This window comes from Rhinopithecus roxellana, chromosome 8 (genome assembly GCF_007565055.1).
Source record: "Rhinopithecus roxellana isolate Shanxi Qingling chromosome 8, ASM756505v1, whole genome shotgun sequence".
NCBI lineage: Eukaryota > Metazoa > Chordata > Mammalia > Primates > Cercopithecidae > Rhinopithecus > Rhinopithecus roxellana.
In genome coordinates this window covers 94,363,491-94,381,632 of record NC_044556.1, presented here as the reverse complement: position 1 = coordinate 94,381,632, position 18,142 = coordinate 94,363,491, and the positions used below count along the sequence as shown (strand labels likewise).

The window sequence follows — 18,142 nt, the reverse complement described above, 5'->3', positions numbered from 1 at the left end:
AGGAATGAATCTCCAGGTTGGCCACTTCCGGATTCCTTAGCTCAATACTCCAAACACACATTCAGGTGCGTCTGCCCCACAGGGTCACTGTCAGTGTATGCTTCAGTTATTGCCACCAGATACGTCTGCCATCCACAGTGGTGAAAGGAGGGTTAATAATAAAAACCTTTGCTAAAGACAGCCAGAAGAGATGAGACTGCTTACAAACAACTGATGATTCTATTCCTCATCAGCTCTCTCCTATACCTCAGCATCCCTGCACAATCTTTCTCCACTCCTCCGAGATGAAACGGCACCTCCACCTTTAGTGCACAAGGATTTAAGGGCTTAACTTACAAATACAGCTGGGGTCTGTTAAGCTGCGAGAGCAATGCAGCATGTCTGGACGAAAAAGCAGACATTCTTGTCTCCCCTAATCCAATGTTCACCCTGCACCAGGGAGAAAAAGCCAGACTTGCACCCAGAAATGATGTCGACTACCAAGCATGCTGCCAAACCACAGCATGTTACCAGTCAGAGACTCAGCATGCAGATCCCAGCAGAAAAAGGCAAAATGACTTGGTAGCTCAGAGCTGAGTCACCCAGCAGGCGGACAGCTGAAGGAGAGTAGGAGGGGCCAGGGCCACGGATGCCTTGAACCTGTGCGGCATGGTCCCCCACGTGGCAGACGCTCCACAACCCTGGCTCTCAGCCATTCTCCCCTGAGCCCACCAGTCTCAGCCTCATCTCCCTCGTCTAGCAATGTCTCGGTGCTGAGCCAGACACAGGAAGTGCCAGAGCAGACGAAATAAGATCCTAAATGCTCACCATCCCCCAGCTGCCTTGCTGACCTCACGTCCCACTCACCAGCCTGTCCTCCTCCTTTGGTTGCCCAGACATGCCAAGTTCATTCTGGTGCCAGGATCTCTGCACAGGATCTTCTCCAAGCCCAGACAGCCTTCTGCCACACTGGATCATTCTGGTCACCAGGCCTCACCCATAGGTCCCCTCCTCGGCCCTTCCTGATGAGGACTCACCCCTCATGGAGCCCCACTTCACACTGTCTGATACTGGCATGACCGTCCCCCACCCTGCCCTCCTTCCAGAATGTACATCCCTGGGCCCATGTTAGCCTGGCTCCCCACTGCCTCCCTGCTGTGGGAGGGGCCAAGCCTGTGCTGGCCTCAAGACACTCACAGTCTAGTGGGACGCAGGGGATCAAATTAAAAATTATACAGAGGCTCCAGGTAGATCAGGGAAATCTCGGGTGTCCAAAGTGACACGCAAAGGGGGAAGGCTCCTGGAAGTGCAGACCCCCACCTTCACAGGCATGTACACCAACATCGGGGTGCTGGTGGAGATGAGCTCAGGCCCGTCCATGGCTCCAGCTCTTCCATGTGCAGTAGGCACCACTTCCTTGAGCTTGCACTCAGGTCAGAGGACACAGACAGTGGGCCCCCTCCAGCCCCCTCCCAGGGGAACAGCTAACAGAGGCCCACCAGGATTTCCAATCCTTCTTACAGAGTTTTAGTTGGTCCTGAACAATCCAGATACTCCCAGTAAAAACAGAGTAACTCCCCACTGTCATCCTCTGAAGAAACTAAATGCTCAGAGCTGACCATCTCCTTACTCTCTGGGCACCATTTAACAGCAAGGATGGCTTTCTGAAGGAAAGATCAATGCCTTAAAATGAGGATTCTAAATCTTCAAATATTTTAACATATTGCAAGCATCAGGGGGCCGCATGTGACCTTTCAAAGTTGTTTCTCAGATCATCTCCTCTGTTCTATCAGCCTGGCTTCTTATTTCATCATTGGGCCCCCTGCTCCATCATCCCAGGCCCCGCTCCATCATCCCAACTGCCTGCTCCAACATCCCGGCTCCCCTGTTCCATCACCTTGGCTCCCTGCTCCATCATTCTACTCCCTGCTCCATCATCCCAGCTGCCTGCTCCACCATCCCAGCTCCCCACTCCATCATCCTCACTCCCCGCTCCATCATCCTGGCTGCCTGCTCTATCATCCCAGATGCCTGCTCCATCATCCTGGCTCCCTGCTCCATGATCCTGCTCCCCACTCCATCATCACAACTGCCAGCTCCGTCATCCTGGCTCTCCGTTCCATCATCTAGGCTCCCTGCTCCATCATCCTGGCTCCCTGCTCCATCATCCTGTCTCCCTGCTCCATCCTCCTGGTTTCCCTGCTCTATCATCCTGGCTTCCCTGCTCCATCATCCTGGCTCCCTGCTCCATCATCTCAGCTTCCGTCCTCCATCATCCCAGTAGCCATGCTCTATCATTCCAGCTCCCTACTCTTTCATCTCAGCTGCCCTGCTCCATCATCCCAGCTGCTCTGCTCCATCATCCTAGCTCCCTGCTCCATCATCCAAGCTCCCTGCTCCGTCATCCCAGTTCATCATCCCGACTCCCTGTCCATCATCCTGGCTGCTTGTTCCATCATCCTGGCTCCCTGCTCCATTATCCAGCTGTCCTGCTCCATCCCATAGCTGTCCTGGTCCTGCTCTATCATCCTGGATCCCCTATTCTCTCTGCAAGCTCCCCTGATGTATCAGCCTGGATCCCCTGCTCTATCATCCCAGCTGCCTAACTAGCACTCCAGTGTGTATGTTCCATGCATATGACTTCCTCTGAGCAGGGGCAATGGCTAGGTTTCTACTCTTTGTCCATGATTTATATGTGTGCCTCCCTCTCCTGACAACCACTACACTCCCTTCCTGGAATAAATAAATAATAGAGAAATGATCAAAGGTACTCTCCTCTGACTCAGCACTAAGAAAGTAGGGACAAGGAGAACCCGCTGCAGAAGGAATGGCACACTGGAGATCTCTCCAACGTGGGCCAGCTCCAGAGGCCCTAGGAAGACATGACCAGCCTGAATGGCTGTGGAACTGCAAAGGCAAGGCAGGGCTTAAAGCCAGACACCCACGAAATCACCAACCCATCAGTTCACTCAATCACATCCATTAATCCATTAGGCCTGCTTTGTTCTATGGTGCCCCTGGGAACTTACACAGCACTTTGACCAATTAGAGAACCTTAAAAATGTAACCCAAATGTGACACCGGCTTCATTTATCACCACAGCTTCACCTTACACAAAGAAACAGAGACCTTCCCAGACAGAAGGCAATTCCACATGGCCCAAAGGAGAGAGATGGAACAGAGAAGAAGGAAGGAAAAGCCTGCTTCACCACAGGCCTCTGCACCCGATTGACACTCCTAGTCCAAAAATTCACACCTGATGTCACCAATGACCTACAGGTCTGCTCCAAGCAAGACCCCTCCTGGGTCAGAGAAGCTGAGCCTGACCGGCCCCAGAAGTACCTGCGGGAAGCGGGAGCAAGCACAAATAAACGCCCTTACTAAGCTCGTCAGCATCATCTTCACCAGCTCACTAACCCCCTTTTCCAGATGAGGAAAGGCAAGCCAGTGTCCCACAGCTACTCCATAGTAACAGCAGGATCTGAACCTGGTCTAACGTGACAGGTCAGGCTCCCAACCACTGTGCCATCCTTCCTCATCATGGTTATCACGACCAAACATCCGGGTTTTTACACAGGTTATTCCTCCTTAAAATCATCACAGACTGTATCTATTGATCTGCAATCCAGTTGTGAGTTGTCTTAATTACAGCCATCAGCAAAGCCACAGGAACACTTTGCTAATTGACAGAACTAGTCCTCAGCCCTCACAGGTGGCTTTGTTGCATTGCCACAATTATTAGTTTGTCTTCCACTTGTCACTCACCTACAGTTTCAAAAGCAAGCCAGAAACTGAACTAATGAAAGAACATTTACTAATTAAAACCTTGCAGAAAAGTTTTCAAATAACACGCTATATTCAGATAGTTAACAGCTCAAGATGTCGAAAAATTCAATTGCCAATAAGAGTATTAAAAAATTAAACAGCACTGCACTTAAAAACCATATTCCTGCATAATTTTTCAAAGACAAGCTGAAAAAGATTAAGGGTGTGATTGGGAAATAATCTCCCGGCCACCGAACACCAGATGGGGAAAGGGCTCTGGCCCGAAGCTACCTGCAGACCCCCAGGGGCCACTCGGTCCTCACACCAGCTGACTGGGGGACCCTGCCCAGCTTCCTCATGCTGTCTGGGGCTCAGATTCCCCACCTGAGGAAGAAGCAAAGGGCTGCAGGAGCCCCTTCATCCTCACACTCCTTCCAAGACAAGCCACCTACCTAGGAACGCCTGTTTCAGACATGGTCTGCGGAGGCTGGAGGCGCTTTCGAGGAAAGTAGGTTGGTTCGCTTTAAACCTGGCAGAGGAGGCTGGCTCTGGCTGGGGAACAGGAGCCTCTGGGCTCGTGAATGCCTGTGACGTGTCACATGTGGTGTGAGAGCACACTGGTGCAGCTTCCCCAAGAACCCGTGTCAACACCTCTCCGCCTTTAAAGTGACAGTTAACATTCAACAGCAGTTAACACTTTTAAGCACTTACTACGTATGTACCAGGCACCATTCGGAGCATTTTACATAAACTAATTTATTCATCATTGAAAAACCTGATCGGTGAATGGGGAAACTGAGGCACTGAAGGGTTAAGTGACTTGCCCGAGGCCACAGAGCTAACTGGATAAGCCAGAATGCACACTCAGAGTCTGCTCTGGAGCCCAGGCCAGTGGCCCATGTGCTATGCATCCTCTCTGCCATGTCACAGCAGCCCCAGAAAGACACCCAGAGCTAGCTGTCCACCAAGAGCTCCCATGCACAAGCCTCCTGGGCTTCTGCTGTCAAACAAGGCTACAGACAGAAACAGGCAAAATTGCTTCCAAAGCCCCCAGTATGGATTTACAGAGTCACCCTGGCAACCTGCTGATGCTAGACCTTCCCTCTGGCACCAGGACCTAAAGGACAAGTGGTCAGAGCAACTACTGCTTGGGACATCACACTGCTTCATGCACCGGGCCTGATGTCAAGGCCTACTCCCTAGGTCAACAGGACTTGAATTTCTGCAGAAAGCTCTGACTCTGAACACATATCAGTCCTCCAGCAAGGCCTCCCCTTCTCCACAGTAACCTAAAATAAAAACTTATACGGCGGATGACAGCTTTGCTTCCAAACAACTATGGCATATTTGATAATGATGTCGGTGCTTTGCAACACTGGAAAAAAAAAATTAGATCCTTATTAGATCATCAAAAATACCCTTCCGGGGCCAGCACAAGGAATATGACTCCACACACTCTCCACTGCCAGATGAGGAGAAAAATACTCTAAAATAAAACCTATGTCTTAGATACAAATACTACTGCAATTATGACATATGCCAAGTCACACTGATTACCAGGAAGAGGGGAAACTTTACCTCTATTCCTTTTCTTTCTAAAACAAAGGACACCCAACTCACATCTTCCTAGGCAAATGCTTAGTGACCCAGATTACTTCTTGATCCATAAGAACGTGTGAGCTCCTAAGTTAATGAAGCGCAGACAGAGGCCGAGCCTCAGCAGCCCTTGGCATAGGGACATTCCTCATGAGCCCCTGTCTGCCTCCATGAGCCCAATTATGAGGCCTGGACAGCCACAGTTATGTTCCTTTCATGACAGCCAGCCTCAGGCCTGGAGCTTAGACCACCCAAGAACCCAGACTTGAATTACATTCTTCTCCCAGCTCTCTGCTTCTCGGTCATCCACATCAGCAGTTTCAATAAAGGTTTAGTAGATGATCACCAGCCCCAGTAATCAGCACCTTCCAAGCCTGAAGCTGCAGTTCTGCATCAGCAAAAGGGAAACCTGCTATTTGTAACTTGATGTTTCAGAGACCATAGCTCTAAGACCAGGACAGCCAGGGCTGACTTTCTCCAGAGCCATATTTTAGGCAGGTGGAGGCACATTGAAATTCTAGTCCCAACTTTGCTACTGCATGACCCATGGGGCAGGCTAATAACCTTCGGGTCCATCAGAAACTGTGTGTGAATGTGGGAAGAAAACTGTTCTTTTCTCCCCAGCTGCTCATTCTCCCAGGCATGCTGAAAAGCAAGATAAATGAGCAATGGCTCTAAAGCGTTCCAGACATCTCAGAGACAAAGCTGATATAAATTTGAAGCACCAGGAACTATACCTTACAGAAGACACACAGTATCATAATTTGCTGAAATCTCTCATTTACAAATACCATGTAAAATAGCCTTTAGCATTAATATCTTGTTGGGAGAACAAAAAGGACTAACACATATTTATTAACGGTCTCCCACTCAGCTTCCCAAGTCATCCACAGCTCCTGATGGACAGCTTATAACCGCAAGCAAAGCTGCCTAGCATGAGAGAAAAATCTGGCAGAAAGACTGAACATAAAGAGGTGCCTGGCAAATGAGAAGGGTGTAGTCAAGATAATAAAACATCTGGCTGGGCACAGTGGCTCACGCCTGTTGTCCCAGCTACTTGGGAGGCTGAAGTGGAGAATCGCTTGAGTCCAGGAATTTGAGGCTGCAGTGAGCTATGATCATGATCATGCCACTATACTCCAGCCTGGGCGACACGGTAAGACCCTGACTCTAAAATAAATAAATAAAATAAAATAAAACATCTACAGTGAACTCTGGTGGGTAACAGGGCCTTTGGTCCACAGGGCAGTCTGCTTAGGCAGAAGTGATCTCACAGACTACCTGAGCTCATTCTCTACTGCCAGAGACTGCACCAGGATTAGCAATTTCCAAAGAATGTAGATACTCCTCACAGAAGAAACAGCAACCAATGTTGCTTCCCTGGTGATACACGTACTAAGCCAGGATCTAACGTGACCTCCGAAGCTCCCTGTGAAAAGAATCACTGTGGAATATCCCAAACTGCGGAAGAGGTGTGAGGCCGAAGCACCTCTGGACTAATGCGATCACAACCCCTTAGAGTTGCTTTTTACAAAAATACTAGTTTTCAGCTACTTCTTTAATTTATACTGCATACATCAGTAAATCTCTTTTTAAATTTTTTAAACGAACTTTTCAAAAGTACACAAAAATAAAACAGTAGAATGAACTCCATGAATCCACTGGTCAACTTCAAGAGCGCATATGGCTTCCTCCATGATTCTCCCCCAAATATGATACACTGTATCCACAGTTTGTATTGTTCTTCAAAAAATAAGGATTTTTGAATAATATAACGACTAATAAAGTAGGAATTGTCTTAATTTCATCTACTTATTCAGTCCTTTTTCAACTTACCCCTAATTGTAAATCAAAGTCTCCCTCTCAAAATATGTCAGTTTGTTCAGGGATTGTAAGCGTTCCCCTGCAGATACCAGCACTCAACTTGGTAACCTGTGTACAGAAAATGCTCAAGGCTGGGCGCAGTGGCTCACACCTATAATCCCAGCACTTCGGGATGCCGAGGCAGGAAGATTGCTTGAGCCCAGGAGTTCAAGACCAGTCTGGGCAACATAGTGAGACATCATCTCTATAAAAAAAAAAAAAAAAAAAAAAATCAAAAAAGTTAGCTGGGTGTGGTGGCGTACACCTGTGCTACCAGCTATTTGACAGGCTGAGGTAGGAGCACAGATTGAACCCAGGAGGCCAAGACTGCAGTGATCCATGATCACAACACTGCATTCCAGCCTGGGTGACAGAGCCAAACCCTACCACAAAAAAAAAAAAAAAAAAAAAAAAAAAAAAAAGCTCAAAAATGTTTCTGAATTGGTTCATACTCATCAGCTCATCAGCTGCTCTGTCAAAAATAAGAACCAGAAGAAGAACTTCAGTTGATGTGGATTCTGGGAATCGGGAGTAAACAGGTGAAGACATACACATTAAAAGGAGGATTCTCAGTCTTCTTCATCAGCGACAGAAGGCTTGAAGCCAAGTTCTTATAAAGGTGAGCAAGTACAGTCATCCATCAGTATCCTCAACACTGGTTCCAGAAACCCCACTCTCCTAACCAAGGATAGCAAAATGCACAGATGCTCAGGTCCCTTATATAAGATGGTGTAATGTTTGCATATAACCTAACACACACCCTCCCTTATACTTTAAATCATCTCTATATTACTTATAATACCTAATGCAGTGTAAATGCTAGGTAAATAGTTGTTATACTGTATTGGTTTTTAAATCTGTTATTTTTATTGTAGTAGTGTTACTTTTTATTTTTTTCCCCAAATATTTTCAACCCAAGGTTGGTTGAATCTGCAGATGTGCAACCCGCAGATACGAAGGCCCAACTGCAGTGTGACACATGAGAAAAGCAAAGGCTGTAATTGGTCAATTCTAAGATGCCCTTTTTTCAGCCACCCCCAATTGGAATGCGGCTCACGATCAACGATGTCGTCAATGCTATGGGCTGGACGACAAGGCCCATGATGCATTATTACCAGCCCATGCTCAATCATCCAAATCTGCAGGACATACACATCAATGACTTAGAAGAAAATCCCAGAAATAACAATGAAGCAAGCACTCTTAATCCCTAAAAAACAAATCACAGTGGGATAGGAATGGATGGTAAATTGAGGAGTTAGGCAAAATTCCCAGAAGAGTCAAAAGCTGGCTACCTCGACTTAATTGCCAAGCTGTCTTCAAAGTCCAGAACCAATGGCTCTTAGTGTTTTTATGGATTATTCTCCTTAGGAAATGCTACATCACCAGCACTCTTGGTGACACAGTGGATGACTCTGTTTGAAGAAAATAGGCACTAACATCTGAGTCAAAAAGTGACTCAGAGTGCTTGGACTCTGAAAAAGTTTTAGAACACTTTGCTCAATGTATTTCACTTATATTTTCCTTTGTATCTATCTATGCCCGAGAGTGATATATGGAAAAATCGATGTCTCAGTCTGAAAGAGCTCTTTCAATAAGTAGAAAATAAGAACACCAACTGATAAGAACCCATCGTGTCACAGTTCAATGGACAGTGTTTTTTCTTTCCTCGTGGTCCACAAAATAATGGCATGTTTGACAAATAATGGCCTCTCAGAACTGATGAAAAAGGTGTATTCCAGACACAGGGGAAATTAGTGATGATCTAAACAAGAAGACAACTAAGTGAGCTCTCTGGCATAGGGGATGGGGGCAGGACAAGGGCGGGAGGGGAAGGAGAGTGCGGCAAAGCAGGCCTTTCGAAGGTCACAGATCAAAAGCTCAACATCTAGGTCAAGGGGAAAGGCCTAGAGGCAGGAAGGAGTAAGACAAGGAGACTGGGAGGCATCCCATGCTAGGCCTACCCTCTCATCATCCAGGACAGCCATACAAATCCCCCTACCCAACAGTCATCTACACTTACTCAAATCCTGATAACAGAGTACTTAATTTATGGGCATCTCCAAAACACAGGCCTTTAATTTGCACTGGCTCCTCAAGCTCTCACAGGGCAATTTAGCTAAGAAAGACCTTTCATTTGAAGTGCGTCATTTTTCTAGAGCAGCACCCTATCTGGAAGAAAAGAGTTCACTCCCTGGGCTAGTCTCTGACACAGAGAGGAAGAAACCTTGATGGCCACTCTTGAATGCGAAGGCCTCTCAAATTACCTGTTCTTTTTGCCACCATGTAAATGCTCCACTTGTTTTATCCAGAAGTAACACTGGACGCTGGGTGCCTAACCATCTCAATGGTTTTATGGGATTGGTAACTACCAATCTCATAAAATATCTAATGACCCCTCATAAATGCGAATGGCGTCTATGAAAAGCACCTGCATGCCCTCACCTTGAGAACCAGGACCAGCTACAACTTCCCACAGTTCCACCTCCCTAAGTGGCTGTGGGTGATGAAGTCACATCTCCACTTTATTGTTCCCAAGTACAATACTATCAATCACAGAAGCTCAGTGTTACCCACATTGCCAAGAATAACCCCCATCTCCAAAGCCCGGGTACCAGGCAGGCATCTGATCTCTGGTTTCCTGCAAACATGAATCAACAACCCCCACTCCCACCCCCAACAACTCCCAAAAATCACATCACAGTGGAAATCCTGTCCTGGAAAAAGTGCACAGGGACCTAGGGGGATTCCTCGTTAAATAGCAATATGTGCAGAAAGCACTTTAAGAATGTGTAGTGTTCTTCAACGGGGCACCTAACAATGAATGACTGACCTGATCCAACTTGGCGCTTCACAGAAGTCGGCTCAGGAATCAAGAAATGAGATTGTTCCACAAGCATATTTTATGAAGCTGATCAGCAAATTAAACTGCTTGAGCAGCTGCAGGTCTGTAGTAAGGGAGGCGATCATGAGAGTACACACAACCTTTTAACCAGGATGCGTTCGTGCCTCATCGAGGAGACCAGAACGAGAACAGGTGACCAAGATGTCCACAGCATGGAGGGAAACTCCACCACTAGCCAACCAAAGGCAACATCCTTCGGGAAAGAAAACTGGCTCGCTTGTTTAGCAAAAGAAACCAAGAAGTAGAGAGATCACCGAAAAAGAGGCTGAACAAAGCTGAAACCAGGGGCTGCCAAAGAAGCCGAGGGAACCACAATGGCTCCCTCTTAGTCTCAGCTCCAATCCTGCCTTCCCCATGAGCCTACGTGATCACCACTTTAATACTGCAACTACCCTTCCGCTCTGATTTCCTAATCCCCACGCACTGCTCTGTTTTTTCCACAGCATATAGCACCTTTCTGCACGCTACATAACTGACTTTGTATCTACTGTCTGGCTCCCCACAGCTCCCCACTAGAATGAAAGCTCCAAGACCACAAGGATTTCATGTCTGTTACAAGCACTGGTGCACTCCCAAACACTCAAGCAGTGCCTGGCACATAGGAGGGTCTCAAGAGATACTCATTCAAAGAATCAGTGAAAAGAACCAGAGCCAGTTTTAATCTCTGTTCCTTCCAGAGAGGCAGCGGAGGGACTGCTGCCTTCAGGAGAGGCAGAGGCCTGGAAGGTAAGAACACAAATTCCATGGAGCAAAAGGTAAAAATGAAGAAAAAAGCAGGTGGTCGCAGTGGCTCACGCCTGTAAAACCAGCACTTTGAGAGACCGAGGTGGGTGGATCACCTGAGGTCAGGAATTTGAGACCAACCTGGCCAACATGGTGAAATCCTGTCTCTACTAAAAATACAAAAATTAGCCAGGGGTAGTGGTAGGTGCCTGCAATCATAGCTACTCAGGAGGCTGGGGCACAAGAATCGCCTTAACCCAGGAGGTGGAGGTTGCAGTGAGCCTAGATCGTGCCACAGCACTCCAGCCTGGGTGACAGAGTGAGACTTTGTCTCAAAAATAAAAAATTTTTAAAAAAAGCAAAACAGACCAGCACTACTATCAAAGCATTACCGAATGTGCATCTGCTCCAAGATGCCTTCCAGGAACGTTCCAAATGAGGCCACAGTACAAGGGCACTGCCAAGGCAAGGAAGGGACATGAGAGGCCCAGGGAGCAGGAGTGAGCCAGGTTCACTGATGGCTGCCAGAAACCCTCGGCCAGGAGTTGCAGAAAAACCCCACTGCCTCCAGTGGCCCTGAGGAGATCTCTTCCACCAGACAACCCTGGGTCTGCCACCTGTGAGGTCTGTGACCTTGGAAAAGTCACTTAACTTAAAAAGCCTGGAAAAGCTTTTTAAATGTAAGCCTGTGAGTGAGACTCTATGTGACAGTTTTTGTTTTTCTCCAAATCCGGCCCTGATGAATCACTGTCATCTACATTTCAGCATGCTAACAAACCTAATCCATATAACACACCCCATGCTTCTGGGGCCCATACTAGTAGACATGACTAAGTGCAAAAATGCCAGTGTTTCACCCTGTGCTGCAGGAGGCAAGAGCCAGGCAGGAGCACAGTGCCACCTGCTTAGAGCAGGGAACCCTAGAAAGGTGGGGGCCCATCAGGGAAGACAGATTAGTGCCTTGAGTTCCCGTTTATTTCCATGGTTTACAACAGAAAAAGGTGGGAGAGGCTTTCTGGACTAGGCAGGTAATCTGAAGACAGCTTTCCTGCCAACTCCACACTGGGTTCATCATGAAGATTAAGCACAGGGCCAAGGTGAGGGAATCTTCACACTGTTAAGAGAACAAGGTCAAGTTTCATTCTAAGGACAGGAGTGATCACTGGTGAGCACACACCAATGAATTCAACGTAATTCTCCAGAGAGGAGAGTTCCCCGCCAGGCCCAATCTATCCGAGACCCGTTCAGGAGGGTTTGCATATGGAAGTACCAAGACATCCCTTCTCCTTAAAAACACCTCACCCATAAGGCAGTCTAGAGGCAAGGCCACAAGATTACAATGGTGGAACCAGGACTCTCAACAGTAACACCAAATCGAAGACTTACTCAAGGGGAAAAGGGATTGTTCCCATCATGGAAGTGGGGCTAGGCCTCCTTCTATCCAAGTGGCACATTTTCAGGGGTGACAATCAGCATGTTCACTATGGCACAGGCACAGAAGTGGGTCCAAGAGGCCCCCCAAGTGGCAGGATTCAACCCTTTTAACTGCTGAACATGGGAGAGAGATCCCAAGGAAAGACCAGGGCAGCTAGGAACTGGAGGGCACTCGGGAGGCCTCACGACAAAGCATACGTGACAGCCAGCATGGAAGTGCCTCACTGTTACATGCGTGTGGCATGGCTATGCCAGGGTGTTTCCATCTGCATATCCACTGACTTGCGTGGCTCAGCATCACCCACACAGAGCTTCCAGAAGAGGCTTCACAAGGACAAAAGCACAAAAACGAACAGGGAGCGCAGACTTGGCCAGGTTTGTGTGTTTTCTCATCACGTGAATTCTGCTGGGCGCTCCGGGAGCCTTCACAGGCTTTTCCCAGGAATACCTGGCTTCCCTTCCTGGGATCGGAGCCAGAGCCTCACAGTCAACTCCCGCTTACACCTGTGTCTCTGTCCCAGGCAGCCTCACTCCCCGCCCCACCACACCTCCTTTCACTAAGCCCACTGCCTCTGGACTTGCTGGAAGTTAGGCAGAACAGTGGCCTTGCCTGCTTTGACACTAAAATCAGTATCTTCCCAAACTGACTTCCCTCTCCCCAAAGCCCTGAGAAACATGAGCAGTAGCAAGAAGAAACTATGTCTTCCCTGACCCTATCTCCCCCACCCCCTCTCCCATCGTTTTTCTGACCACCTCTTCCTCTGTTCCAAATGGGAAACCAACCACTCACCCATCACTCATCCAAACAGGAGCTAGGGTGGAAAAGCTGACAGTGGGCCTGAAGACTCAGAAAACCTTCACCAGCCTCCCAGGTGTCCCCCACCCCAAGGTCCAACAGAGCCTGGGCAAGCTGAGCCCACTCCGTGCTGGGTATAGCAGCAACTTTTCCATTTTGCTCAAGGGTCTAGGGAAGACCTTGTTACTTCTGCACTGTTTAGCAGTCACACAATCTGTTTCCTTTACGTTTGCAGACCCAGAGGCAGCCACAACTTCAGTCCAGAATAGGGAAACTTTATTTTCTTTAAAGACAGAAATTTATGTTACAGTGACATTGTCAGATGATCCGGCTACACAGTGGTTTTCCCTGCTACTGTCCTCCCTATGTCAACTTCAAACTCTCACTTCAAGTGGACTTTCTTTAAACGCCAAACTGATGATAGGTGGCAAGGAGTGGTATTGGTGTCCCCCTCCGCATCCACCCAGACACGCTCAGATTTTTGACACCCATTAAACCACATGAGGGCCCCATGCTCCACCTCAAGTCACGCATGTTTCCAGTGATCACAGCGACCTGCCCTTCTAACAAAAGGGGCAGGGATACAGAGGGAGAGTGGTGGAGCTCAGAACCTGGGACCCCACTCCACGAACCCCTTACTCAGACACGTCCACCCACTGGTGGACACTCCAACTGCCTAACCACCAAGGCAAGCTGCACCCTCCACCCACATTCCTGATGGCTGCCCACTACTGAGATCCCCATTCTGACACCACAATTGGGTACAAGAGAGCTGGCATGGTGTCTGGACAACTTCCCAAAAAGTCCCTCTCTAACAGCATTTAAGATTCATAACCCAAACCCCAAACAAACCAGTCAGATCAATCTCAGAGGTGGGGACGAGGGATTAAAAAAAAGAAAGACAACAATCTTCCAGAAAGCAAGAAGTAAATCAGGAATATCGTGACCTTAAGATTCCCCGGTTCACTATACTTTCAAGGCGATATTCAGGCTTGTACTTTTTCATTTTCCTCTTTTAGAGATAGCAGTTATTCAGTACCCACTAACAGTATTTAATTCACCAAACAAGGCCATGAGGTAAGAATGATTATTCCCACAGCAAAGATGAGGAAACTGAGGGTCAGGGAGGTTCAATGCATCAGTGAAGGTCACTAAGCACAAAGAGGTAAACAGCTAGGTCTCACTCAACGCCAATAAGTGGATTTGTGCCATTTCCCTTTATTTGAATGTCTACTAGTAGCTCAGAAACATTACTGGCTCCCAAATTAAGAACCAACAAGTTAGCTTGGCATTTGAAGCCCGTTACAATTTAGTTCTGAATTTCTCCAACTTTACACCCTAACGTTCCCTTCCATGTGTACCACGGTCTAGCCCGGCAAGGTCCTTCACTGTTCCAAGAAATAACCTGCCCGCCTTCCCCCATGATTCCTCGAAGATCCCACCTAAAGTCCCCCACACTTGGACTCTCGGGCAAGGCCAGCTCACTGAGTAAGGGTGATGCTACTGTGCAAAGTGGACAGGCTCCCAGGGCTCTGGATCATGTCCCTCAACTAACACTGTCCCTTACCTCCCAGCATGCAGGCGCACAGGCAAGGGGTCTCAGGCTCCACACACTCTTAGAGCAGAGAGAAAACCCTTCCCTTTCCACCCTAAACAGCCACACTCCAGCCACAGGCAGCTTCATTTCCAGAGAAATCCCTTCCACACTTCTGCGGCTCCATCCACTGCCAACATACCAAAGCCCAGGGGAGACTTAACATGCTTAAAATTTTAAAGCATTTAAGAAGCTCAAAGGAAAGGAACCCTTGAAGTGCAAATCATCAATTTAGGGGGAAAGAGCAAAATATGGGGGGAAAGGGTATGGACACAAAAGTAAATGAAATGTAATTTTAAATAATATTTTGCATAAACTGCTTTAACAGACATGTCCTCAGCCTGGGTGTTGAGTCCTGAGTTGTGCAGCAGTGCCTGAGATTGGTTTTCAGCGCTCCCTCCTGCTTAGTTTATTAAACCTGCAATCTGAGGTGAGCTGGCTCTCTGGGTTTTGCCAAGTGGAGAATAACAGTTCTGTGATGAGTTACTTGACAGGCAGGGCACACAATGACAAGTCTGGGCTGGGCTGCTGAAGCAGCAGAAATCCTAGTTGGACTCCCCTCAAACGATCCCCAAAGCCCCATACTGCAGCCTTGTACCCTATGAAAAACGTTAGGATGTGCAGAAATTGGCTAAATATGGAATGAGAGCCCTGACTCGAACAGTATGAGGCAAGAGAAAAAATATAGGTCCACTTATCTCTAAAAAACTATAGCGAGCTTTTAAATTCTGCCTTTCTGTGCATGGCCCGCTATCTTTTTTTATGTCCATGCTTTACAAGCCAAACAAACCACGTGCTTTTTTTTTTTTTTTTTTTTTTGGTATGAGAATGAACTAAATTTAGAGACACTTCTAGTGTCTAAATCCATGGAAACAATTGGGGAGGAAAGAAGACTACACAATTTTCCTATAGATCAGGCATTTTCCTGTAGATCACGATTTCCTATAGGATCAGGCATTCCTATAGATCAGCCCTATAGATCAGGGCTCTATTTACCCCCTTCAGAAACCATCTTCCCAGGGTCTACCACACAGTTAATGAGTCCTCCACTGCAATTTCAAAAGCTATTGCATTTACACACCTCTTCCTCAACCGACAAATCACTAAAGCATTCTAAGGGCTAGGATTAAATTTAATGGTTCGTTGACAGAAAGAATAGAATCCCAAATCACCAATCTATGTGTAATTGTTCATTTCCCCCACTTTTTCTACCTGGTCTCCGTACCTTTCTATATTGCCACCAGGAATTCTTTTAAAAAAATAAAGAAAAACTAAGAATCACACACTTCAGGAGTGTCTGAAGACTTCTGCATGGAAGACCCCTCACACCATCCAGCAACTGAAGTCCACCAGAGTGAGGAATCAGCCTCCGAGAGGCGAACAAGCACGTTTGCTCTTTCTAATCACGTGTACTAATGAAAGTGGCAGACTAAGGAAAGAGAAACGCCAAGGGTGGCTTAACGTGTTTGGTTTACTTTGCATGAAAGGCAGAAAGCTTTGCCAGATCTCACCAGCACACCAGGCTATGCAGAGTGGCCAAGGCACAGTTTACTGGGAAGCAAAGTTTTAAAAAATCATTCCAGTTTGACACGATTATATCTCTGAATGGACTGCATGGCTTTTGATGGCTGCATGCTCTTCGCTGTTCAAGAATAAACCAAGTCTTCGCATACATATACTACCTATACCATTTTTTACAAAAACAGCGCTAACAGTACAGTGTCAGCTCAGAAGCTAGGCCGATTCAGCACGTGGAAAGACGGCTTTATTTCACATATCCATGTAATTTACCAGAAACCAACTAAGGCACTCATTCCACCTAACATCTTCGGCTATGAATGAATGAATGAAGCAAAGAAAAAGCCTCTGAAGCAGCCAAACCCCAGCATGGACATTTAGGGGTCTGACTTCGGAACTGAAGTCTGTTCATCTAGTTAGTTCCCTCTGGCTTGTTTCAGGATACCACTCTCTTGTTTCAACCCAATCACCCGTAGTCCATCTTCATTAACTCAGAATTTCCTGGGTTTGCAGTGACACTAAATGTCACAGTAACGAGGGTTACAGGAATTCGGAAAAGAGAACGCTGCTTTCAAAGCCAAGGAGCCAGTAAAACACTACAAACGTCCCCAGCCGGCATGCTCCAGACCACAGCCCGACGCCCTGCTCTCCCGGCCGGCCGCAGGACCGCGCCGTCCCGGCTCCTCTCAGCGCTCAGCATCCTCCCGAATGCCCAGGGCCCGGCCAGCCGGAGCGGCGGGACGAGGGCGCGGAACCGCAGAGAGGCTCACACGGTCCCCATAGCCGGATCACTCGGCTCCCGGAGCAGCTTAAAAACACATCCATAGAAGAGGGATTCTCCCTGAAGCGGGGAGTGGGGATGGAAAATGCAAGCGCAGGAGGCCACGTCCGGCTCGCGCGGGAGGGCCAGGGGCCCGGTTGGGCAAGAGGGTAACACTTGGGACCGCAGGGGGACGGCCAGGACTGGCCTCGCTCGGGGCGCAGGGGCGCACTAGCCCCCGGCTTGCACGGGCCCTGGGGCTTTAGTGGACACGGGAGTGGCCGCCCCTGCCCCCAAAAGGTAAAGGGCAAAGAAGGTGGCACAAACAGGGAACCCACGCCCCGCGGAGCGACAGGGGGAAAGGGACGAGGATTTGCAGCCGCTGGTATCAAAGGGCTGAAAAGAAACTTGGACTCCTCTCTCCCGCTGTACATGACGCGTTGGAAAGGCAGTCGCCTCTCTCTCCTCTCCTCCCCACCCCCTTTGTGTTTCCCAACACCCCCATCCCTAAACTTCCAACGGCAGGGGATGGGGCTCCCGGCGGCCGGACAAGACTCGAATTACGACGAGCAGAGAGAGGGGTGACGTCCACGAGAGTGGGCGGAGGGGTGAGAAAGACTGCGGGGGCCGCCCTCTCCGAGCCCGGCGTGCGCAGAGGGGCCGGGTGCACCCCTGCCCTGGGCACTTGGCGCGGAGGCCCGGGACGGGGGCGGGCGGCTCGAGCGGAGGTCTGGGCGGAGGAGCGTAGGGGCGGCGCGGAGCGGGCAGGGGACAGGGGCGCAGGGTGGGGGTGGGCGCAGGGGCCCGGCCGCGGCAGGGCGCTCCACTCACCTTCCTGCCGGCGCCGCCGCCCGTGCCACCGGTCAGCGCGGAGCCGCCCCCCGAGTACATGTAGTAGGCGATGCCCAGCACCCACAGGAAGGCGAAGCAGAGCAGCATCCGCGAGCGCCGCCGCATTCTCCTAACTCGGCCGCCGGCGGGCCGCCGCTGCTCGCGAGTGCTGCCTGGGCCGGCCGCGGGCGCGGTGGGGGCCGGGGGAGGAGCGGAGGAAGGGGAAGGGCGCGGCGGCGGCTCCTCCTCCCGCGCGGGGCTACTGCTTGGCGGCGGCGCGCGCTCGGCGCCCGAGCTCCGCCCCGGGCCGGCGGCGCCGCGCGGCGCCCGAGCAGGAAGCGGCGGCCTCGGAGTCGGCGAGGGGGGGTCAGGGAGCAA

The 18,142-nt window shown here is 49.2% G+C and overlaps 1 protein-coding gene across 2 annotated transcripts in view; it reads right to left on the bottom strand.

The window, feature by feature from the left end:
* GALNT2 (polypeptide N-acetylgalactosaminyltransferase 2) overlaps positions 1-17,976 on the bottom strand; it is a 218,637-nt gene extending 200,661 nt beyond the window's left edge. Inside the window, exon 1 of one of the 2 annotated variants that reach the window (XM_010374036.2) lies at positions 17,765-17,976. In XM_010374036.2, coding sequence (XP_010372338.1) covers positions 17,765-17,890 — 126 coding nt within the window. In that variant the 5' untranslated portion in view covers positions 17,891-17,976. The remainder of the gene's footprint in view (positions 1-17,764) is intronic. The other variant, XM_030935466.1, reaches the window with a different exon arrangement.
* Between the last annotated feature and the right edge of the window lie 166 nt (positions 17,977-18,142).